General features: G+C 39.7%; 2 protein-coding genes across 2 annotated transcripts; both read left to right on the top strand.

Annotated features, from left to right (window-relative positions):
- Positions 1-461: 461 nt before the first annotated feature.
- Positions 462-18,957, top strand: LOC311041825 (C-C chemokine receptor type 4-like). Its single transcript, XM_084052310.1, has 8 exons — positions 462-601; positions 2,476-2,639; positions 3,618-3,808; positions 8,086-8,778; positions 11,280-11,295; positions 12,580-12,723; positions 13,926-14,062; positions 18,056-18,957. Exons 2-8 carry the CDS (start codon positions 2,480-2,482, stop codon positions 18,749-18,751), a joined length of 2,037 nt encoding a protein of 678 aa, XP_083908436.1. The 5' UTR covers positions 462-601; positions 2,476-2,479; the 3' UTR covers positions 18,752-18,957.
- A 1,990-nt stretch (positions 18,958-20,947) lies between these two features.
- Positions 20,948-24,074, top strand: LOC311042165 (C-C chemokine receptor type 1-like). Its single transcript, XM_084052725.1, has 2 exons — positions 20,948-21,068; positions 22,868-24,074. Exons 1-2 carry the CDS (start codon positions 21,025-21,027, stop codon positions 23,940-23,942), a joined length of 1,119 nt encoding a protein of 372 aa, XP_083908851.1. The 5' UTR covers positions 20,948-21,024; the 3' UTR covers positions 23,943-24,074.
- The last annotated feature ends 373 nt before the right edge of the window (positions 24,075-24,447 follow it).

Here is a 24,447-nt window from a genome sequence, read left to right as displayed (position 1 = left end):
TTACATTTTTACTTCATTTGAATGCTGACTGGTTGTGAAAAACATAACTAAAACTTCAGATTTACACAAATATTAGATCACAGTACACAGTACATTAGATATCTATATTGTGACGTGAACTCAAACAAATCTATATTGATGTTGATTTGAAAAGAAATGTATTATTTTCATTGTCTACAATATTCCAACTCATTCTGATAATATGTACATATGGTTATGATATCTGTGAAAGTGACAAAAGAAAACTACATCATCCATTAGAAGCTTGTATTATTTTCAATCATTTTGAGAAACTATTCCACATAGCAAATAAATCACATAAAAAAATCTTTAGAATGAATGCTCAATAGAAATGTGTTTTTCAACGTGTTTAGCATCACCCCCTACTCCTTCCTCGCCACGTTTCAGGAAACCACAGTGACACGTTTCAACAGGTTCAAATACAACAATGCAAAGAATGAGTGCACTTTACCCCGAAAGAGATGCACGAGAATATTTGATGCAAAAAGCAAGCAATGCACTGTGAAAGGTTGACTACTGCGCTTGTCACCCAAGGGAAGAGGATACAACCAAGGGAGCAGACGCTGTGACAGAAACATTGGTAAATACACACATATTTCACAATTTAGTTTTTAATATGCTATCAACCAGATATGTCACTCACTCTCTCTCTCTCGCACACACACACACACACACACACACACACACACACACACACACACACACACACACACACACACACACACACACACACACACACACACACACACACACACACACACACACACACACACACACACACACACACACACAAACATGCACCCACACACACACACACACACACACTGTGCTCCCATGGTTAATCTGTCAGCCACAGGAAATGAGGGGTCGCCATAAAAGTAACAGGTGGTTTGAGTGTAACTGTAAATGTGTGTAGATTTGTGAGATGTGGTTCAAACAGTTTCCATACAAATCACTATCAGAAAATCCTGTCAGCATAAGAGATAGTTAAGAGTGTAATATTTGGTAACTCTTTAGATTACAGCTCGCTAATTAAGGTGTAATTATTTCAGAATTATAGTGGTATTCATGCTACAATTAAATAGCTCACAACATACATTGTACTCATCTCATGTCTACAGTACACAAGACAGGAATAAGAAAAGCTTCATTTTATAGCCCATATATTACAAAGAACAAAAGAGGTATCCGTAACGGTACAGAATCATATAATAATAATAATAATAATGATAATTGTAATAATAATAATAATAATAATAATAATAATAATAATAATAAAACACTTTACTTGTATAGCACCTATCAAAAAAAGTTACAGTGCTTCACAACAGCACAATATAAACAGAATCCCATTAAAATAAAAGCATTATGAAAGAACATAAAAGTATGAATACATTAAAATAAAGTTGTGTTAAAATAATAAAAGAATAAAACAAGACATACAAGCTTGTGAGCGGCTAAATCTACAAAGTAGACTATCCAGGAGTTTTAACTGTTTCCCTATGTATTTCTTGTGTCCCCGTACCTACAACATAATTTATTCATAAGTTGCTCACAAACACAAAATTGTTAGTCCATGATTAGCTGACTTTTTGTTTTGTTCGGCCAAAACTACAGTGTTATACCCTGTATTTATCAAGTAGCCTAGTATAAGTCAATTTTACAAGTACCACTTAAGTACAACATTGTTAGCCCTTTCTTACTGTTATTTTCCCCATAACTTCATTATTGTACCCCACAATTATTTTAGAAGAACCAATGTTATTATAAAATAGTATTTATTAAGTATTTTTGGGCTGTAATAACAGAGACAAACTAGTCTAAATGTCTTGTCTAGAGTCTAGGCTAGTCTAGACCCTATGAGAAATGTATGTGGTTTATATCTGTGATTACTTTACAAGGTGGTAAGATAACAATCTATAAAGGCAACATAAGTGATGTGATTTCATTCACCCATGTTAAGTCTTTAGATTTATGAATTGAAGCGGGACAATTTTAGTAGTGCAGTTTTTCTACATTTTGAAGCTCCTTAAACCAGCTTGATGGCCCTGACTCACTGAATGATTGACAAAGGGGTTTTCTCCAAAAAATAAGGTCACGTTAAATGCCACAGAACTCTTTCCAGTAAAACATTATTTGATTGCTTCAGTTCTTATGTTAAATAGGTTGATCCCCTCTGACAATATGCTTTAGGCAAATTATTTTGTTTTTGTCCCCAGACTTGTGTTTTGTGTCACTAACATGGTGCTAAATTCGGTTTAGTGATAAAGATGGTATTATGCATTGTGTTGCTTTGCGATGTGTCGATCAACGTGTTCAGGTTCTGGTACTAAGCATTGTCCATGTTGTATACAAGTCAGATTTCAAGGAGGACAAAAATACACTATAGCTGATATTTCTTATCCGAATTGAACCACTAACAGTGATCCCCCCAACCCCTTCCTCACGACTCAGCAATATGAACTCAACAGAGGAACCACTGCACATCCCCACCACCACCGTGGAATATGACTACGAAGACTACACCTTCACCACTGCTTGTGACCAGGACTCCAGTCCCCTTATGTCCACGGTTTTACCAGTTGTACTCTACCTGGTCTTCTGTCTTGGTTTGCTAGGTATGTGACCTACAATACAAATATAAAATGTATTAATACAATTTCACTTCCAACTCTGATGTCTAATGTCTATCCAAACCAGATTGGATCTTTTTTGTATGAACAGAGACTTATGTTTGTAGATTGCTCCAATGAAACCAGGAGCTAATAATAATAATAAACTTTATTTGTATAGCACCTTTCATGACGTGAAATGCAACTCAAAGTGCTTTACAGAGCAAGAATAAAGCATAAGTGCTTTACAGAAAAAGTACAATTAATTTAACAATAAAGCAAAAAAGAAAAGCAAAAGCATAAAAAAAACAAAGAGTGAAGAAATAGAAAATAGAAAAGAAAAGCTGTGCTTTAAAGCTATCCACATGAGGCTGCCCGTCTTGGGTGCATTTCTCCTTTCCGACATGTCGCCTTTCCGACGTTGACGAACCCTATACCTAACCCTAACCGCACGCGGAAGCCACTAGTCGGAGTGGTGAGATGTCGGAATGGAGTGCCCGTCTTTGGTGTAATGGGAGTTTATTCCAAGCCGTCGGCCCATAGAAGCAGAATGCTGCTTTTTTGGACGGACCTTTTAGACAAAATGTTATTAACTGTACTTGTGCTGTTTTTACATTATGCCTAATAAAATATTCAATCAATCAATCAATCTGCTTCACCGTGTAGTAAGGTTTACTCCAGTGCAGTGGTTCTCAAAGTGTAGTCCAGGAACCCTCAGGATTCCTTGAGGGGGTTCCAAATGGACCCTTACAGGTCTGTAACTCTGAGAGTTATGGGATCCTTGAAAATAAAATAAAAAGTTTGAGAACCACTGCTCCTGTGATGTAGGATAGATAGATACTGTAGCTCACTTTACGTTTATAGGATGGAAAGGTGTGACAACTGTGGTGCATTCATTGGTAAGAATGCAGTGAGAGGCTTCGGTCTTGAAGCCCTTGGTCACAGCTCTGGTGTGATCATCTCTTTTTTGGGTGTCACTGTTAGGCAATGCCAGTGTTGTGTGGGTTCTGCTGCGGTACATACGACTGAAGAGTATATCAGACGTCTGCCTTCTCAACCTGGCTCTGTCTGACCTGCTGATGGTTCTCTCTCTGCCCCTCTGGGCCCACAACTTCCTGAACCAGCAAGGGTTTGATGGAGATGCTCCATGTAAGCTGATGAAAGGTGTCTACCAGGTAAGACTCATACTTCTCTATAAGAAGGTGAACTTTTGCTTTATTAAACATATAAAACGTATGCATATCATATCAATAATATATATATATATATATATGTATATATATATATATATATATATATATATATATATATATATATATATATATATATATATATATATATATATACATACATCATATGCATAAGAAGGGTAAACAACAGATAAACAGATAAGGGATGGGAGTGCTGAGGGTAGATTGTGTTGATACTTCAAACTTAATATAGATTTAGAAAATAGCACACGCACACACGCACGCATGCACGCACACACGCATGCATGCATGCACGCACACACACACACACATTGCTTCATACAGTATGTCTGTCAGACTTCCCCTCTGGTTCATTGTAGCTAGGCAGATACCGGGAATAATCGTTCACTTCCGGATAAAAGTGCCAAAATTGGTACACATACTCCTTGGGTAGTACTGTTTTGATAAAACCCGTTAGCCACCTGAAAATTCAAGATGGCGGCCATTTTTCAAGATGGCCGCCATTGAATATACAGTAATATTACATTTCCCAACAAAATCCCATAGATACAAGCGCCAAAATTGGCAAACATACTCCTTGGGTATTGCTCTTTTGATAAAAACCAAAGATTTTAAGATGGTGGCCATTTTTCAAGATGGCCACCATTGAATATACAGTAATTCGCAGTAATTTCACAATAAAATGTCATAGATATGCACCAAAATTGGCACACACACTCTTTTGGTATTGCTCTTTTGATGAAACCTGTTACCCATGTAAAAATTCAAGATGGCAGCCATTTTTCAAGATGGCCACCATTGTACAGTAGGCTATATACAGTCAAATCACATTTAGAAGTAAAATAGCTTAGAAGCAAGCACCAAAATTGGCTCATATACCATTCTTTTAATAACATATTAGCAGCCACCTAAAAATTCAAGATGGTGGCCCCTTTTCAAGATGGCTGCCATTTAATATACAGTATTGCTAAATTTTGCAATAAAATCACATAGATTAGCGCTGAGAGACTAGCGGATCTTGCAAGTGTAGATTACAAGTCGTAATAGCGCCCTGGGATCACCCTTTGTCTAGTCTCTACCCTTCGACCTGTTTGGTTTTTGTAACCCTGCCAGTACAAGACTCCTGCCGACATAGTTCTAGGGGTCATGGAGACATGCAAACTGCCCCACCACAATAATGTGATGATCCCGTTGAGGCAGGTTTTTTTTTTTGTCTTTTCTTTATTTTTTTTTATTTTTTATAGACAGTAGGCCTATACTTATTCGCTTGACCAAGGTGTCTCAGGCTCTGCACTCTCCCTGTTTGCATCCTACCTGACGGGTCGCTCCTACCAGGTGATGCTGAGAGGGTCTGTATCAGAACCACACAGACTCACTACTGGGGTTCCCCAAGGCTCGGAGTGGATGTCGACGCACCACCTGAAGCTCAACCTGGACAAGACCGAGCTGATGTTCCTCCCGGGGAAGGGCTGTCCGCACCGAGACATGGCCATCACCATTGATAATGCTGTGGTGACGTCAACTCGGACTGCGAAGAATCTGGGTGTGACACTGGGCGATCAACTGTCGTTCTCGTCAAACATCGCATCAGTGACACGGTCCTGCAGATTCCTCCTCTACAACATCAGGAGGATTCGCCCCTTCCTCACGGAGAAGGCAGCCCAGGTGCTCACCCAGGCTCTTGTCATCTCCCGCCTGGACTACTGCAACTCCCTCCTGGCTGGTGCTCCGGCATCTGCCATCAGACCTCTGGAGCTTGTTCAGAAAGCTGCAGCTCGTCTGGTGTTCAACCGCCCCAAGTTCTCCCACACAACTATCCTTCTCCGTTCTCTACACTGGCTCCCCGTAGCAGCTCGGATCCAGTTTAAAACCCTGGTGCTAGCCTATAGGGCAGTGAAAGGAACATCTCCTTCTTACCTCCGGGCTATGGTCGATGCCTACACCCCTGCCCGACCACTTCGGTCTGCCACCTCGGGGCGACTGATTGCCTCGTCACTCAAGGGTCCTTCTGGTCGATCGACACGGTCACAACTTTTTTCTGTTCTGGCCCCACAGTGGTGGAATGAACTTCCCACTGATGTCAGGACAGCAGAGTCACTGCCCATCTTTCGCCGCAGGCTGAAAACACTACCCTTCCTCTTTGTCTTGTACAAGAAAATGCTACACATAATAGACTTATAACATAGCATGATCCCCTAATTTAGCAGAAGATTAGGATTCCGGGGCTGATATATGGTACAAGGAAGCCAGTGAGTCAGTCCATGGGTCCAGATTCAGATTCTACATAGTGAAAAATGTATGATTTGACACCAAGATTACTCAAATAGGACATATTTTGGTGATTTTATTCAGAAATGCATTATTAGTGTATATTCAATGGCGGCCACCTTGCAAAATGGCCGCCATCTTGAATTTTTAGGTGGCTGCTAAAATGTTATTAAAAGAATGGTATATGAGCCAATTTTGGTGCTTGCTACTAAGCTATTTTACTTCTAAATGTGATTTGACTGTATAGCCTACTGTACAATGGTGGCCATCTTGAAAAATGGCTGCCATCTTGATTTTTTACATGGGTAACAGGTTTCATCAAAAGAGCAATACCCAAAGAGTGTGTGTGCCAATTTTGGTGCATATCTATGACATTTTATTGTGAAATTACTGCGAATTACTGTATATTCAATGGTGGCCATCTTGAAAAATGGCCACCATCTTAAAATCTTTGTTTTTTATCAAAAGAGCAATACCCAAGGAGTATGTTTGCCAATTTTGGCGCTTGTATCTATGTGATTTTGTTGGGAAATGTAATATTACTGTATATTCAATGGCGGCCATCTTCATTCTTGAAAAATGGCCGCCATCTTAAATTTTCAGGTGGCTAACGGGTTTTATCAAAACAGTACTACCCAAGGAGTATGTGTACCAATTTTGGCGCTTTTATCCGGAAGTGAACGATTCGCCTGTTTTTCGCCTGTTATTTGCCTAGCTATTGTGAGGAGCTATGTATACGAGTGTCAGAGAGCAAAACAAAAGGTGCAGTGGATCCCTGTGCGATAGCAACCAGTGACCACCAAGGGGAGCTGTTGTCTCAATTGCTCTTTGTCACATGCATACAATGGTGTCACCCTCTCCAGCCTGGGTTGATTGATTGATTGATGTACTTTATTTAGACATGAGAACAACAGTACATGGAAGTACAAATTCACAATACAAGGCCTACTAAACTGGGAGACTCATTAAGCACTGAGCTTGTTTAAGATGAGATCCCCATACACACAAATCATGATGATATATAAGAGACAGACAGATATACACACTACTATACAGAATGTCATACAATCAGCTTACAGGTTACTGGTATGAAGAGTGAAAAAATGTACAAGAGAAGAAAAAGAAATAGGGGGGGGGGGGGGGGGGGTAGGTTAAGTCTTAGACAGGGGCCATTTTCGAATTGCAGCCTCCTGAAGGTGTATCTTTAGGGCAGTTTTGAAAGTGAGTAGGGTTTTACACTCCTTTACTCCTTTTGGTAGGGCATTCCACATTATGTGGCAACACCATTGTCCCCTACAGGGTGGCACCATTGAGTTTTTCTCTGTGCGCTGCTTCATTCTGTTCACTTCCCCACACACCAAGCGGCCTGGTCTATGAAAACATGCCCAAAAGAAGCGACTAGGCTAAGATTTACCACTTTACATCAGCTATTTGAAAATAGCAGCTCTCAATGCGACATGTAGATTTGCTATTTTCAAAAAGTATTGGATAAATATTTTGAATTTAATATTTTTGAAACATGTTAACAACACAAATCTTGTATGGGTGTCCCTGGCACAAAATATTTTCAGATGGGCCATACAGGATATACTATAACTCTATGGCCGTACATGGCCAAATACATGTCGTTTTGGGGGTCCTTGGCACGAAAAAGTTTGAGAACTATTTAGAAGGCATTTGTAGAATCGAGTCTTAATGGGTTAAAAACTGGGTTAAAAACTGTGTTTATGCTGCTGTACCCTGCCTTGTCAAACTTGAACATATTAAACTTGAAACTTGGGTGGATGTTAATGCTGAATTCTGGAATTAATCTGAAGCTGTGTTCTATGATATATCTGCTTTTGTCCCATTATCACGCCATTATGAAAGCTGCTAGATTTGGGCCCAAACATGATGTGATGTGACTCTACCCCATTGAGACTAGTCCTCATTTCCTTCATGCGCTCATTTCTAATTCTCTCTATTCTCACCAGCTGGGTTTCTACAGCGGGACCTTGTTTGTGACCTTGATGAGTGTGGACCGCTACCTGGCCATCGTTCATGCTGTGGCAGCCATGAGAGCCAGAACACTTTGCTACGGAGCCGTGGCAAGTGTTACTATTTGGGTCGTATCAATTGTAATGACAATTCCTCAAGTGGTATTCGCTACCATGGTGGAAGAGGATGAGGACGGGGTTAGCTCCATAACATGCCAGAGTGTGTACCCAGATGAGACAGCAACGCAGTGGAAGATGCTCCGGAACTTTGGAGAGAACACAGTGGGGCTCTTTGTGTGCCTTCCTATCATGACCTTCTGTTATATGAGAATCCTTGTTGTGCTGCAGAGGTCCAGGAATTCAAAGAAAAACAGAGCCATGAAACTAATATTCACCATTGTGTGTGTGTTCATTGTCTGCTGGGTGCCTTACAATGTCATAGTCTTCCTCCAGACTCTACAGCTGTTTGGTATCCTAAATAACTGCCAGGCCTCAAATATGATCAACTCTGCATTGAATGTGACGGAGTCCATTGCACTGGCTCACTGCTGCGCAAATCCAATAATCTATGCTTTTGTAGGGGAGAAGTTTAGAAAGTCCCTCACGGTTGTGTTGTCTAGATACAAACTCTTCAAGCAGTTCATCAGGCAGGATGTAACCAGATCAGATAATGAAACTTCCAATACACCCGTGAGTTGATGTGTGATGGTATTACCTTGAGCACCAAAAGTTGGTGAACCTTTTATAATTTTCTGTATTTCTGCATCAATGTGACAACGACCTTTGGGCTCCGTAGGTTTGACAAGAGTCTACAGGCAAAAACTAAAACTAAAACAAAAAATCACACCCTGTGTGACGGTAGCGGCGCCTTTGATACATTTTGTCATCGATATGTGTTTATAATGTGTTTAAAGCCATGTGTCACGTGAAGCTTGACCAATCACTTTGTTGACGCACCTGACCAATCAGAACGTTGACGCACACAGACAAAGTCAGGTATAGAGCGGCTAGCGCCGCTAAAAAGGGCAACAAAAAAACAAGTGAACCTACAAAGGGAGAGTGGGAATTACCAGGGCTCACCATGCTGCATAATGATGTGACCCCACTCACTAACTCTGGTATGACACAGTAACACTCAAGGGATATCTCAAAAAGGTGAGCAGGACAACCATAGGGTTCCAGCACAGCATGGTGTTTATAGGTCATATACAGTAGTTATGCAGAAATACAGAACATTATAAAGGGTTAACAAACTTTCAAGCACCACTTGTACAGCATATCACATATACTGTACAAGTCCTGTTAGTGTAAATAGGAAATTGAGTTTGTGTATTCAATATTGTATCTTTATCTTTATGTTGTTGTTGTTTATTTTCAGTTTTTGTATATTGTACATATATAATTGCAGATCTGAGTCCTTCCTTAAAAGGAGTAGGCTTATTCCTGAGTATTGTATTGATGTGTTGAGTGATAACTCGGCCCGTTTACTGACTTACTCACTTGCCTGTAAATGACACACCTGTTCTGTATTTCATTATCACGCTGAGGAAGGCTTGTGCCGAAATGTGTTTGTGGTTTGGCCATGCCATCTGTGAATAAAAGCACCTGCGAAGGACATTTCCGTGAGTGCTGGTGAGACACCTTTTCTGTTTGGGGTCAAAGTGATCCGTTCACTTCAAATCAAGGCAAACAGGTTTATTGAAATTGAACTTAATTTATGTCATGTTTAGAATAGTTAAGCCCAATCCACACTAATGATTTGCAATCACAACTGCAACCACTTGCAACAGAATCCCGGCCTGCAACGGGTCAATTCTGCTGCAAATGGTTGCAAGTTGCAACATTAAATAAAGTCCACCAAACAGCACAAAACCGTATGGATCGAGAAAAGAGCAAAATCATCTGGTAACCTATGATATTTATCAGGTGTTCGGTTCAAACACCACCAACGCCTGACTTTTTAGTTACTGATTGGAAAGACCGGTTGAAAAGACAAGAAGACCCAAAGAATGAACTACATTTCAGAAGAACCAACAAAAAACAGTGAAAAGTTGCATCACTGCTATTTTCGAAACATCTTATTTTTGTGGTCATAACTTTTCACTTTTCATGCAATGATAAGCAAAAACTCACTACTGCAGATGGGAACAGAGCACAACTGAACTGGACTTAGATTAAGATCTCTTCGTCTTCGCATGGTATCTCAACACAGCATAGTCAGGGATGGACGTACTGTAACTACAAGCAATATTATCAACAGCGCTTCATATGCCACAGTAGTTACAGGAAACGGTTTGCTGATTGTTGCTGTTTATCACATATTGTTTTTGTTACTGCATGAATTATGATTATGACAACCTTGTAAAATAAAATAAAAAGCAGCAAATGAGAAAATAACAGGTGTTGCCTTGTTATAGCTAATATAGGAAGAAAGGAAAACCCGTTTAGCACTTTTAACCAACACTTTTAAGTGGAAGGAAGTGTTGTGCTGAGATGGTTGACATGGTGAACATCACATAACACTGTGTTTCTTGTTTTAGCTTAAAAGAAAAAACCTTTTAGCACTTTTAACCGCCGCTTTTAAAGTGGAAGGAAGTGTGATGCTGAGTTTAGGCGTGTGTGTGTGTGTGTGTGTGTGTGTGTGTGTGTGTGTGTGTGTGTGTGTGTGTGTGTGTGTGTGTGTGTGTGTGTGTGTGGGGGGGGGGGAGGGGGGAGGGCACATGTTGCAAGTGCATCTTTGTATGTTCCACTGCACATCCTTTTAGCAACATCACATGCATCAAACAATTTGTCTAAAATGATAACACCAAAAAAGTCCTTGCGGTCATGTTTCCATTGGGGTCCTAGGTATTCAATATCAACATATAAAATATCACCAAACATTCAATATCATCACAAATATAAAACATCATGTACAGAGTATGAACAAGCCACCATAGGATGTGGTCATAGGCCTCCTAGCAGCTGCTCATGCAATGACTAATGTATGCAACAATATTTCACTGCACATACCTTTATGAGCAAGTGACAAATAAACCTTTTTCTTTGTTGTGAAAACCACTTCCTGTGCAGTTGTAAGTACCCTCACATTAGATGAATTAACACAAATACTGTTAAAACAAGCAGAGAGAAGACTTATGTAAAAATCAGTTCATAAAAACATAATTACTCTCTCTCTTACACATGTGTAGTGTAACTACCACCAGAGTAAGAAAATCATGTTACAGCTATCAAGATACACTTGTGTGCTTACATGACCTCTAACTGAAATTGATAGTAGACTGTAGACGTGTATTCACATGCTGTACAACTTCAATCCTTGTCTAGTGCATTCTTATCCAGTAGTTACATTGTAGTTACATGTATTCAGTAGCAATTGTCTAATTATACATATTAATGGAGTTGGTACAACTGAGGTTCGGGAGGTTTGACGAAGGAGAAGACAACCAATCACAACTCTAACCAGCCACCAGCAACTCAAGCTTACAACTCCTCCCCTGCCAACTACCAGGGTAGTTAAACACAGATTTAAAAAATGGTGGCGTGCTAGTTTCCTGTAACCCTCCCTCCCTCCCTCTGTTTTTCTACCTCTATCCTATTCTACAGGTTATAGGCAGGGTCCCTCAATCTACCTCTGCACGGCTAACGCCTCGGACCCCTAAGCCAAAGTATCTGGGTCCACGACCCCGTCTGGAACCTCCTCCTTGGCCACTTCCCCTCCTAATCACGCCTGCCTTCCCATGTCCAGTGCTCTTGACCATCTAAGCCGCACACTATACTCGATTGCGTGTAGTGATGACCTTAGATGACCATGCTCTCCAGAATGTCATTTCCCTGCCCGCTCACTACACGCAAGCGCGGAGTGTGCCGGCATTCACCTCCATGCTCTTGGCCATCTAAGCCGCACACTCCACGCTTGTGTGTAGTGATGACCTTAGACGACCATTCCGCACTCTGCATCCTTGGCCGTTTATTCCGCACGTCCCATGCGTGCATGCGTCCCCCAATGTGTGTCCCCATGTCATTTTCCATTCCAGCGCCCCTGTGCCCAACCTGGTTATGCAATACCCCATCTACCCGTTGTACCCATTGTCAGTATCCGTTATACCTAGTATTTCAACATAATGCAAACACTGTATTCAAATCATTAAAAAGAACAAACAGCATAAACCTACTTTGCTTTGCAGTGAATGCACACACAACTCCTGCAACCACTGGATCCTGGCGGCTTGCTCTCTCCTCTACACTCTGGGAGGAACTAGACTTTTATAATTCCTGGTCATGTGACTAGGTCAGGTGCATTGGGTGCACTAAACTTCCTGGTCATGTGACTAGGTCAGGCGCAGTGGGTGCAGCATTCACCTAGATTCCCACATCAGATTTCAGGGAGGACAAAAATACACTATATAGCTGATATTTATTATCTGAATAGAACCACTAACAGTGATCCCCCAACCCCTTCCTCACGACTCAGCAATATGAACTCAACAGAGGAACCACTGCACATCTCCACCACCGTGGAATATGACTACGAAGACTACACCTACACCACTGCTTGTGACCAGGACTCCAGTCCCCTTATGTCCACGGTCTTACCAGTTGTACTCTACCTGGTCTTCTGTCTTGGTTTGCTAGGTATGCGACCTACAATACAAATATAAAATGTATTAATACAATTTCACTTCCAACTCTGATGTCTAATGTCCTCTAATGTCCAAACCAGATTAGATATTTCTGTATGAACTTATGTTGGTTGATTTCTCCAATGAAACCAGGAGGTAATAATAATACACTTTATTTGTACAGGACCTTTCATGACGTGAAATGCAGCTTAAAGTGCTTTACAGAGCAAGAATAAAGCACATGTGCTTTACAGAAAAAGTACAAATAATTTACCAATAAAGCAAAACAGCATAAAAAAAACAAGGAGCAAAAAAGGCGGTGAATCAGGCAAAACAGTGAGGCCCGTGGAAGCAGAATGCTGCTTCACCGTGTAGCAAGGTTTACTCCAGTGCAGTGGTTCTCAAAGTGTAGTCCAGGAACCCTCAGGATTCCTTGAGGGGGTTCCAAATGGACCCGTAACTCTGAGCGTTATGGGATCCTTGAAAATAAAATAAAAAGTTTGAGAACACTGCTCCTGTGATGTAGGATAAATAGATATGGTAGCTCACTTTAAGTTTATAGGATGGAAAGGTGTGACAACTGTGGCGCATTGCAGGGGTGGAAAGTAACTAAGTACATTTACTTAAGTACTGTACTTAAATACAATTTTGAGGTATTTTTACTTTACTTGAGTATTTCCAATTTCCAATACTTTTACTTCTACTACACTACATCTCAGATCCAAATATTGTACTTTTACTCCACTACATTTATTTGAAAGCTTTAGTTACTAGTTACTTTGTAGAACATATACCCACTTCAGCCCTATATACATTTCGGCCATTTGAAAATAGCCGATCTACAAGCTCACAATGCGATGCATTGTGAGCTTGTAGATCTGCTATTTTCAAAACATTTGTATACATTTGAAAACTTGAAATGGGATATTTTCCATAATGAGTACTTTTACTTTTGGTACTTTAAATACATTTTGATGCCAATACTTTTGTACTTTTACTCAAGTACATTTTGAATTCCTGACTTTTGCTTGTAACAGAGTATTTCTATATTGCAGTATTGATACTTTTACGTAGGTACTTTTACTTACTAAGTAAAAAATGTGTGTACTTTTTCCACCACTGGTGCATCGGTAAGAATGCAGTGAGAGGCTTCGGTCTTGAAGCCCTTGGTCACAGCTCTGGTGTGATCATCTCTTTTTTGGGTGTCACTGTTAGGCAATGCCAGTGTTGTGTGGGTTCTGCTGCGGTACATACGACTGAAGAGTATATCAGACGTCTGCCTTCTAAACCTGGCTCTGTCTGACCTGCTGATGGTTCTCTCTCTGCCCCTCTGGGCCCACAACTTCCTGAGTGTGTGTGTGTGTGTGTGTGTGTGTGTGTGTGTGTGTGTGTGTGTGTGTGTGTGTGTGTGTGTGTGTGTGTATATATATATATATATATATATATATATATATATAGTAGCTGCCCTCGGTTTATGAATGATGACGAAGATGGATGGTCTCAACGGGTGTTTTTATTATCACTTCTTGCACAGTAGAAGCATTGTCGAACACCGTGAAAACTATAAAATGGAGAATAAATAGAATAAATATTACTACAAATACAATAATTCATCATTTCATAGTTTCACATCAAAAAATAAAATCTGTGCATTTCAATCAATCACTTTCCAATTAAATTCAGCTCAACTTATTCAATTCAACAATAAAACGTTCAATTATAATGCAGTGATTCAATAGTTAATTCATTTAACACTTCCGTGACTAAGCAATCAATGGGACCGATTTTGAGAATTGAAAGTGGCTTAACTTCTCTCAGGAAGCTCTGAGAAAGTTCCCCTTTCATGACTTTTCCTAAATATATGTTTCAAACCATCTCCGTTTTTTTTTTTTTTTTTAACTCATTATAAATATGAAATACATACCATATATCCCATCCCAGCCGTTTTATTTCGGCTAAATTGATCGCTCTCCCCCCCTCCCTAGAGCACTTTACACCTCGAGACCCCCCACAGAGCGGCCCGTAGACAGCAGACTTGCTGCTGCGCAACTATTCTATGTTGCCATGTCTGCTTATTATAAGCGACTTTGGGCGTCTTTCTATTATTATTATTATTATAATGATATATATAATTACATTATAATGGTAATACTTTTCTACTCCACTACAACTCAGAGGCAAATCTTGCACTTTTACTCCACTACAATTATTTGAAAACTTTAGTTAGGCTACTAGTTACTTTGCAGATATAAATATATTTTCATACTTGTTTAGATTAGAGCTTCATGCATGTCCTTTTGTAGATCATTTTTATTAGGTAACTATTTATATAGAAAGATCTAACCAGGGACTGGGGTTGCAAATTTGCCTTGGATATAAACCCCATTTACAATGCAATGGTTTCATGCCTCACTGTTTTCTTAGGGCACAATGCATGCAGTAACATTTTCATAGACCTGACTGCTTATTTTTCTCGCAAAATTTGGCAACCCTTTCACTGCAGTGTACAGAGTGTTTGCTACTGGATCGCGCTGTTTTAAAATGCTGTGCCAACAGATGTGATCTACAAGCATATGGCTCGTCAGGCAGCGATTGTTTTATGTTTGTAGATCAGATATTTAGCGCAGGAATGAGCACATTTGTGGAACATATAGCGATGTGTTCACTTGTTACGCTGACAAGGAGATGAGAGGGACAGGAGAGGAGACGCTTTCTCATCAGCTGAACAGCTGATAGAATGAGAGCTTTACGCTCAGACAATAATGTGAATATTATATAATATAATATTGGTTTGTCAAGAGATATCCATGTGTTTTGCACAATGGAGATCACGTAATCTAACCCTAACCCTTACCCTGGAGTCACGTAATTAGACAGTGGCTTCAGTGGTTCATATAGGCTCCATGTTTCACTGAAGAGTTTAATGTGTGACGCTACAGATCGCGCTGTTTTATACGCTTTTTTTTAAATAAAGATTTTACATACAGAATCTGCAGTTACCATTACAAGTTAGCCTAATTTTATAATGTTTGTGTCTGCCTACAACAACAACATTATGTGGGCTCACTGACTGCGCAGAGTGCAATTGAGATGTTAATGGCTATTTAGAAGACAATGGAACCCCCCACTGTGTGGGTGAGAAGGTGTCAGCTAGTCTGGAGCACAGAGGTGAGACAGTAACGAATAGGAGAGCTTGATTTCTTGTTCAAAATGACCGTTTTGCAGGCTGTGTGTTGGATAATGTAACCTCAGTCATGCCAGTGTTAAACAGCAAACAAACAAAACCCAAAGCAAACAAAAGAACAAAGCAAAAAGCACCATAACCCAAAGACAATACTAAACTCACAAAATCAAACAAACCCAAACAAATAAACAATGCTGTACCTCACTCCGCTAACCGGGGGTGCTAGGTTGCAAGCCACCTTGGAACTTTAAACTTCAAATGGGTTCACCAAACAAACAGGCACAGCATGCGACAGCAGGAACTGTGGACAACAAACCATTTCACTCAAACTGAATACCTTTTAACATTACTTAATCATTTGAGTGAATGTTGCATACAACAACCAAACATGTCATACCTTGCTGCACCTCAAACAACACATGCTGTCTGTCTCTCCACCTCTCACTCTGGCTTTCAATGTGTGACTGAGCTGCTCTGTTAAGCTAGCAGGCAAACAGGATGTTACAAAATAAAGAAGTGACAGGAAGTGTCAAAATAAAGGTAAATCAAATAAACAACGAAAACAACAAATAACTTCAAATAAATGAATATTTGAAGTAAAAATGGCCAAGTGTCACGGACAGTTATATATATATATATATATATATATATATATATATATATATATATATATATATATATATATATATATATATATATATATATATATATCATACGCATAGGAAGGGAAGGCAACAGATAATGGATGGGAGCGCTGAGTGTATACAGTGATGATACTTCAAACTTAATATAGATTTAGTTGTACATTAGGCACTTCAAAACTGAGTTTTCCCTGAGACGAAACTAAACTGCATTGCTTGTCAAAAAATCTGGAGAGTGACACAGTCATATATTCCCAGTATAAGTATAAATGAGCCCCAACATTTTGATTGAAATCAAACTCTGAGCCAAAATCTGGGTCTAGGAGATCCTCACCAGAAAATAACACACACACACACACACACACACACACACACACACACACACACACACACACACGCACGCACGCACGCACGCACGCACGCACGCACGCACGCACGCACGCACGCACGCACGCACACACACACACACACACACACACACACACACACACACACACACACTCCTTGTGTCTAATCTACTTGTATGTACTGCTTACTTAATTTATTTATCCCATGCTTCTGACATAATAAAGAAATTGCTTCATACATGACATGTCTATCAGACTTCCCCTCTGGCTCATTGTGAGGAGCTATGTATGAGTGACAGAGATTAAAAGGTGCAGTGGGGTTCCTGCATTGTGTTTGATCCTTGTGCAATAGCAGCCAGTGACCGTCAAGGAGAGCTGTTGTCTCAATTGCTCTTTGTCACATGCATACATCTGCCTCCCTCCACCTTATTCTTGGGCCCTCTCCAGGGCGGCACCATTGTCCCCTACAGGGTTGCGCCATTGAGTTTTTCTCTGTGTGCTGCTTCATTCTGTCCACTTCCCCACACACCTCCCTAGAACATTAGGCTACTACAGGTGTGATGCAGGTAATCAGCAGTGTTGCCAAGAGAAATAAGCGGCCTGGTCTATGAAAACAAGCCCAAAAGAAGCGACTAGGCTAAGTTTTAAAATAGCAGCTCTACAAGCTCACAATGCGTCATGTAGATCTGCTATTTTCAAAAAGTATTGGAGAAATATTTATAATTGAATATTTTTTAAATATGTTAACAACACAAATCTTTTATGGGTGTCCCTGGCACAAAATATTTTCAGCTGGGGGTCCGTGGCCAAATACCATGTCATTTTGGGGGTCCTTGGCACGAAAAAGTTTGAGAAATACTGATTTAAAAGGCATTTGTAGAATCGAGTCTTAATGGGTTGAAAACTGGGTTAAAAACTGTGTTTATGCTGCTGTACCCTGCCTTGTCAAACTTGAATACATTAAACTTGAAATTTGGGTGGATCATGTTAATGCTGAATTCTGGAATTGATCTGTAGCTGTGTTCTATGATATATCTGCTTTTGTCCCATTATCACGCCATTGTGAAAGCTGCTAGATTTGGGCCCAAACACGATGTGATGTGACTCTACCCCATTGAGACAAGTCATAATTTCCTTCATGTGCTCATTTCTAATTCTCTCTATTCTCACCAGCTGGGTTTCTACAGCGGGACCTTGTTTGTGACCTTGATGAGTGTGGACCGCTACCTGGCCATCGTTCATGCTGTGGCAGCCATGAGAGCCAGAACACTTTGCTACGGAGCCGTGGCAAGTGTTACTATTTGGGTCGTATCAATTTTAACGACAATTCCTCAAGTAGTATTCGCTACCATGGTGCAAGAGGATGACAATGACGGGGTTAGCTCCATAACATGCCAGAGTGTGTACCCAGATGAGACAGCAACGCAGTGGAAGATGCTCCGGAACTTTGGAGAGAACACAGTGGGGCTCTTTGTGTGCCTTCCTATCATGACCTTCTGTTATATGAGAATCCTTGTTGTGCTGCAGAGGTCCAGGAATTCAAAGAAAAACAGAGCCATGAAACTAATATTCACCATTGTGTGTGTGTTCACTGTCTGCTGGGTGCCTTACAATGTCATAGTCTTCCTCCAGACTCTACAGCTGTTTGGTATCCTAAATAACTGCCAGGCCTCAAATATGATCAACTCTGCATTGAATGTGACGGAGTCCATTGCACTGGCTCACTGCTGCGCGAATCCAATAATCTATGCTTTTGTAGGGGAGAAGTTTAGAAAGTCCCTCACGGTTGTGTTGTCTAGATACAAACTCTTCAAGCAGTTCATCAGGCAGGATGTAACCAGTGAAACTTCCATTACACCCGTGAATTGATGTGTGATGGTATTACCTTGAGCACTGAAAAATCGATTTGTACAAAGTTGGTGAACCTTTTATAATTTTCTGTATTTCTGCATCAATTTGACAACGACCTTTGGGCTCTGTAGGTTTGACAAGAGTCTACAGGAAAAAAATAAAACAAAAAAGGGCAACTCAAACAAACCGCAGCAGGTGAACCTACAAAGAGAGAGCAGGAATTACCAGGGTACCATAAAGATGTGACCCTACTCACTAACTCTGGTATGACATACTGTAGCAACACTCACGGGTATATCTCAAAAAAGGTGAGCAGGACAACCATAGGGTTCCAACACAGCATGGTGTTTATAGGTCATATACAGTAGTTATGCAGAAATACAGAAAATGATAAAGGGTTAACAAACTTTCAAGCACCACTTGTACAGCATACTGTATCACATATACTGTACAAATCCTGTTAGTGTGAATAGGAAATTGAGTTTGTGTATTCAATATTGTATCTGTATCTTTATGTTGTTTATTTTCAGTTTTTGTATATTGTATATATATAATTGCAGATCTGGGTCCTTCCTTAAAAGGAGTAGGCTTATTCCTAAGTATTGTATTGATGTGTTGAGAGTGATGACTAGGCCCGTTTACTGACTTACTCACTTGCCTGTAAATGACACGCCTGTTCTGTATTTCATTATCATGCTGAGGGCGGCTTGTGCCGAAATGTGTTTGTGGTTTGGCCATGCCTATCTGTGAATATATGTACTTGCGAAGAACATTTCCATGAGTGCTGGTGAGACACCTTTTCTGTTTGGGGTCAAAGTCAAGTGTTAAGCCCAATCCACACTAAGGATTTGCAATGCAACAAGTTTCAACTGCAACCACTTGCAACAGAATCGCAAAACCTCAACGGCCTGCAATGGGTCAATGCTGCTGCAACTGGTTGCAAGTTGCAACATTAAATAAAGTCCACTAAACAGCCCGAAACCGTCTGGAGAAAAGAGCAAATATTATGGAAACCTATGATATTTATCAGGTGTTCGGTTCGCCTGACCTTTTAGTTACTGATTGGAAAGACCGGTTGAAAAGACAAGATGATCCCAAGAATGAACTACATTTCAGAAGAACCAACAAAAAACAGCGAAAAGTTGCATCAACATCTGCTATTTTCGAAATATCTTATTTTTGTGGTCGTAACATTTCACTTCTCATGCAATGACAAGCAAAAACTCATTTGTGTAGATGGCTACAGAGCACAACTGAACTGGACATGCAATAGATTAAGAGCTCTTTGTTTTCGCATGGTATCTCAACACAGCACAGTCAGTGATGGATGTACTGTAACTACAAACAATATTATCAACAGCGCTTCATATGCTTCCGATGAAAGCCACAGTAGTTACAGGAAATGGTTTGCATTTCAACAAACAACTTTGTATCACACAAACCTTTGGAATGATTGGTGCTGATTGTTGTTTATCACAGATAGTTTTTGTTGCTGCATGAATTTTGATTATGACAACCATGTAAAATAAAATAAAAAAGCAACAAATGTGAAAATAACACCTGTTACACCTGTGTTGCCTTGTTATAGCTAAAAGAGGAAGAAAGGAAACCCCTTTTAGCATTTATAACCAACGCTTTTAAGTGGAAGGAAGTGTGGGTTGCAAGTGCATCTTTGCACGTTCCACTTTGCACATCCTTTTAGCAACATCACATGCATGTTTCTTTTCAAGATAAGTGCAATTGTTTGTTTCTCATTGTGCATATCATTCTTGTATGAAGGTTTATGGAGTAACACAAACATTTACTCTACATTCCAGCATTTTAAATGCATTCAAACATAACCAATAACAAACATAGATTAACCCAGTGGTTCTCAAACTGTTGGTCGGGACCCCCACGGGGGTTAGATTGATTGATTGAATATTTTAATAGAACAGAAATGTACAGCACGAGTACAGTCAAACACTTTGTCTAAAAGGATAACACCAAAAAAGTCCGTAGTCTTGCGCCCATTGGGGTCCTAGGTATTCAATTCATCAACATATAAAATAGCACCAAACATTCAATATCATCACAAATATGCACAGAGTAGAAAAGGGGGGCTGGGGAGGGGGGCTGGGGGATAGGGGTAAAGAAGGGGGGGGGAGGGGATCAACCCACCATAGGATGTGGTCATATGCCTCCTAACAACTGCTCATGCATGCATGCAGAAACTTACAAAGCACAACTGAACTGGATATGATATAGAATATATATTTGCTTTGGCCTGGTAACTTGACACAGCACAGTCAATGATGGACATCACCACAAGCTATTTTATCAACAGCAATACCAGGTGAGACTTTTCACTATTGTTTGACTTAAAGGGGTATTTCACCCCGGACAGTTTTTAAGTAGCTTGATTCAGTATTTAGATATTTGATATTCAATTTATTTGACACGCCCTACTTATACAAACCCATTATAACTTCAAACTTAAATCTGAAGTCTCAATAAATCTGACCATGTCAGATTTATTGTAATACATGAGGGGCCGCGTTTTTTCAATTACTTTTTTCATTTATTTTATTTAATCTTTTTATTTATGTATTTTTCATTTCCCCCCCCCAAAAAAAATAAAAAAATTAAAAAAGTAATAAAAAAACACGGCCCCTTCACACATTAGAACTTAGAAGGACAATATCAGTCACCAGAACCAAGGACGGGTGTTTACAGTTAATCTAACATGATTAAAATTTTGAAGAGTTTGAAGTTACAATGGCTTTGTATATAAAGTCTGATAAAATGAATATCAAATATCAAAATACTGAATCAAGCAACTTAAAAACTGTCTGGGGTGAAACACAAAAGCCTGAGTAGATGTTAAAATGACCCAAAACATGTTTGAAAGTGAAATATCCCTATAAGAAAAGACCGCACCAGGAAACATTGATCAAATTAAAGGTAGGGTAAGTGATTTACTTTGGTTAAAATAAGTGTTAAATAACTCTATATTCTGTTACAACTCATTGCTATAGAGCGTTTGTTCATTAAAAGGAATCTCCCTGGTCTCTCCAGCTCTTTATTAAACAGAAAATGCATTTTCAGTGCTCTCTCCTGATTGGCTTACATTTTGTAAAAAATTGAAAATATACTATATTCTGTTTACTAAAGAGCTGGAGAGACCCCTGTGACCGAACAAACGCTCTGTAGCAATGATTACTATCAGAACATAGTACTTTTAACCTTTTTTAACAAAAAATAAAAAATACCAAAAAATATCACTTACCCTACCTTTAAGTATGCGCATCCAGCCCATGCATGTCTCCCTGAAAAAACGTAACCCTCCTGTTACAGTATTCATGTGTCAGGAACAGCACACATGTTCATGGTTCAGTGTGACCTGGTGCAGGTTTTATCATCCAAAAGTTGTCAGAAACCAAAAACATCCTTATAACCATTGTTTGTAACTCATTACTAACACCTTTAGCAACAACTCAATCAATATTTAGTGTAATCGTGTTATACACCTCTCACTGATCATGGTTCCATTAGGTTCATTCACTCATTCATGTTTCTCTGTGTTCAAACTTTTCATCTGTACTGTATAAAATGCATTAGTTTTAACAAAAAAAAATAAAAAAATAAAATAAAATCAGCAAAACCAGCTAACTCCACCCCCCTTTGGTGGACCTTTTTATACTTTTAATTGGTTCAATATTTTTAATCAACACACAGACGTAAAGGGTGTTCAATAGCACTGATTTATGGGGGAAAAAATGCAAAAGCGGAAAAATTGAGTTAACGATATATTACATTTTTGTAAACTTTTTTCACATGGTGATGTTAAATAGAGATGACATTGATGAAAAGAGAAGGTCGCACTAAATAAGCACTTTTCTGAATTCACCCCATGGGATGAAATAGGTCATTGGTTATTATTATCATTATTATTATTATTATTATTATTATTATTATTATTATTATTATTATTATTATTATTATTATTATTATTATTATTATGTCCTACCCATCTCTACTCATGTTATCTTATTCTATTGTTTTCTTTCATAAAACAACCTGATATCCTCAAACCTTTCATTATGAAAATGCACCTAATCCCCACTCTTATCTCGCAATTTCTCTCTCTCTCAGCTCGCTACCTACCACTGAGGAATCCTACGACTACGACGACCCACCCGATGGAGACTTCGGGTTGTGTAAATACGGACGCGAGGGATCCTACTTTCTCCCACTGCTCTATTCTTTATTCTTCGTTGTGGGTCTTCTAGGGAATGTGCTTGTCCTCTGGGTCATATTCTTTGGGGTGCGGCTCCGTAGCATGACCGATGTTTGCCTCTTCAACCTGGCCTTTGCTGACCTTCTGCTGGTATGCTCCCTTCCCTTCCTAGCCCACCAAGCCCGGGACCACCAGTGGCCGTTTGGGGATGTTATGTGCAAGACGGTCCTGGGTGCTTACCATATTGGCTTTTACTGTGGGATCTTCTTCATCACCCTGATGAGCATTGACCGGTACCTGGCTATAGTGCTGGCAATTTATGCTCTAAAAACACGAACACGCGCCTTTGGAATGATTGCAGCTGCTGTTACATGGGTAGCTGGATTTCTTGCCTCGTTTCCAGATCTATCTTTTATACAGGTACAGGAGGCCCCATGGGATGGAACAACAATTTTATTCTGTAATTCCTTATACACAGACAATGGTAACAACAATTTACCAAGGCACTTCTGGGGTATCTTCAGCATTCTCAAAATGAACATTCTTGGCTTGCTGATTCCGATGGTCATCATATGTTTTTGCTACAGTCAGATCATTTGGAGGCTCTTTTACAGCCAATCATCCAAGAAACATGCCATTCGTTTGGTCCTTGTAGTTGTAGCCGTGTTTTTCTTCTGCTGGATGCCCTATAACGTTGCTTCTTTCTTCAAAGCTCTGGAGTTATATGGAGTCCATACAGAATGTGAAAGCAGCAAGGCAATCAAATTGGCTTTACAAGTCACAGAGGCCATTGCTTACTCTCACAGCTGTATCAACCCCATCCTGTATGTTTTTGTAGGAGAGAAGTTCAGGAGGCACCTCCTGAGGTTGGTGAACAGGGCTCCATGTAGGCTGTGTAAGGTTTTGAAGTCCCTCATCCCTGAGGACAGAGTCAGAGGGTCTGTTTATTCACAGACCACCAGTGTGGATGAAAGGTCCACTGCTGTATGAAGTGACAGTGTAAGCCAGGTTTGAGTTGTGTAGTCTGCAGTGACATACTGTACATGCACTCACCACATTAATCTGGTGTCCCTATTTTGGGCAACATTTTTTTACAGAACAATAAAACTTGTAGAGAGCTGTTCTACTAGTGAGAATAAGAAATATCTATTTATATGATTACTGTACCCTGGTTATTGTAAGTCTTTTTTTAGAAGTACATTTTTAGGGACTATTAAGTAATTGGTTACAGAAGTACAGATGTACATTTCCCCCCCCCCCCCCCCTTATCTCTTTATGGAGAAACAATAATATTAAAAAATGTATTAAATACTGCATGCTCATTAATGTTTTAATTTTTGCATGAATTATGATTATGAAGTCCTTGTTAAATAAAATAAAAAGCAACAAATGTGAACATCACATAACACTGTGTTTCTTGTTTTAGCTTAAAAGAAAAAACCTTTTAGCACTTTTAACCGCCGCTTTTAAAGTGGAAGGAAGTGTGATGCTGAGT

This window comes from Gymnoscopelus microlampas, assembly GCF_963454915.1.
Source record: "Gymnoscopelus microlampas genome assembly, chromosome: 3".
NCBI lineage: Eukaryota > Metazoa > Chordata > Actinopteri > Myctophiformes > Myctophidae > Gymnoscopelus > Gymnoscopelus microlampas.
The sequence above is the reverse complement of the archived record's forward strand: the minus strand, read 5'-3'. Positions and strand labels throughout refer to the sequence as shown.

What these genes read in the sequence shown, in the direction of transcription:
- LOC311042165 (XM_084052725.1), top strand. Translation starts at nt 21,025, where the DNA reads ATGATGGACATCACCACAAGCTATTTTATCAACAGCAATACCAG. An exon ending in TTTATCAACAGCAATACCAG is followed by an intron (nt 21,069 to 22,867) that starts GTGAGACTTTTC and finishes TCTCTCTCTCAG; the next exon opens with CTCGCTACCTACCACTGAGG.
- LOC311041825 (XM_084052310.1), top strand. Translation starts at nt 2,480, where the DNA reads ATGAACTCAACAGAGGAACCACTGCACATCCCCACCACCACCGTGGAA. An exon ending in CTTCTGTCTTGGTTTGCTAG is followed by an intron (nt 12,724 to 13,925) that starts GTATGCGACCTA and finishes TGTCACTGTTAG; the next exon opens with GCAATGCCAGTGTTGTGTGG. An exon ending in GGGCCCACAACTTCCTGAGT is followed by an intron (nt 14,063 to 18,055) that starts GTGTGTGTGTGT and finishes TATTCTCACCAG; the next exon opens with CTGGGTTTCTACAGCGGGAC.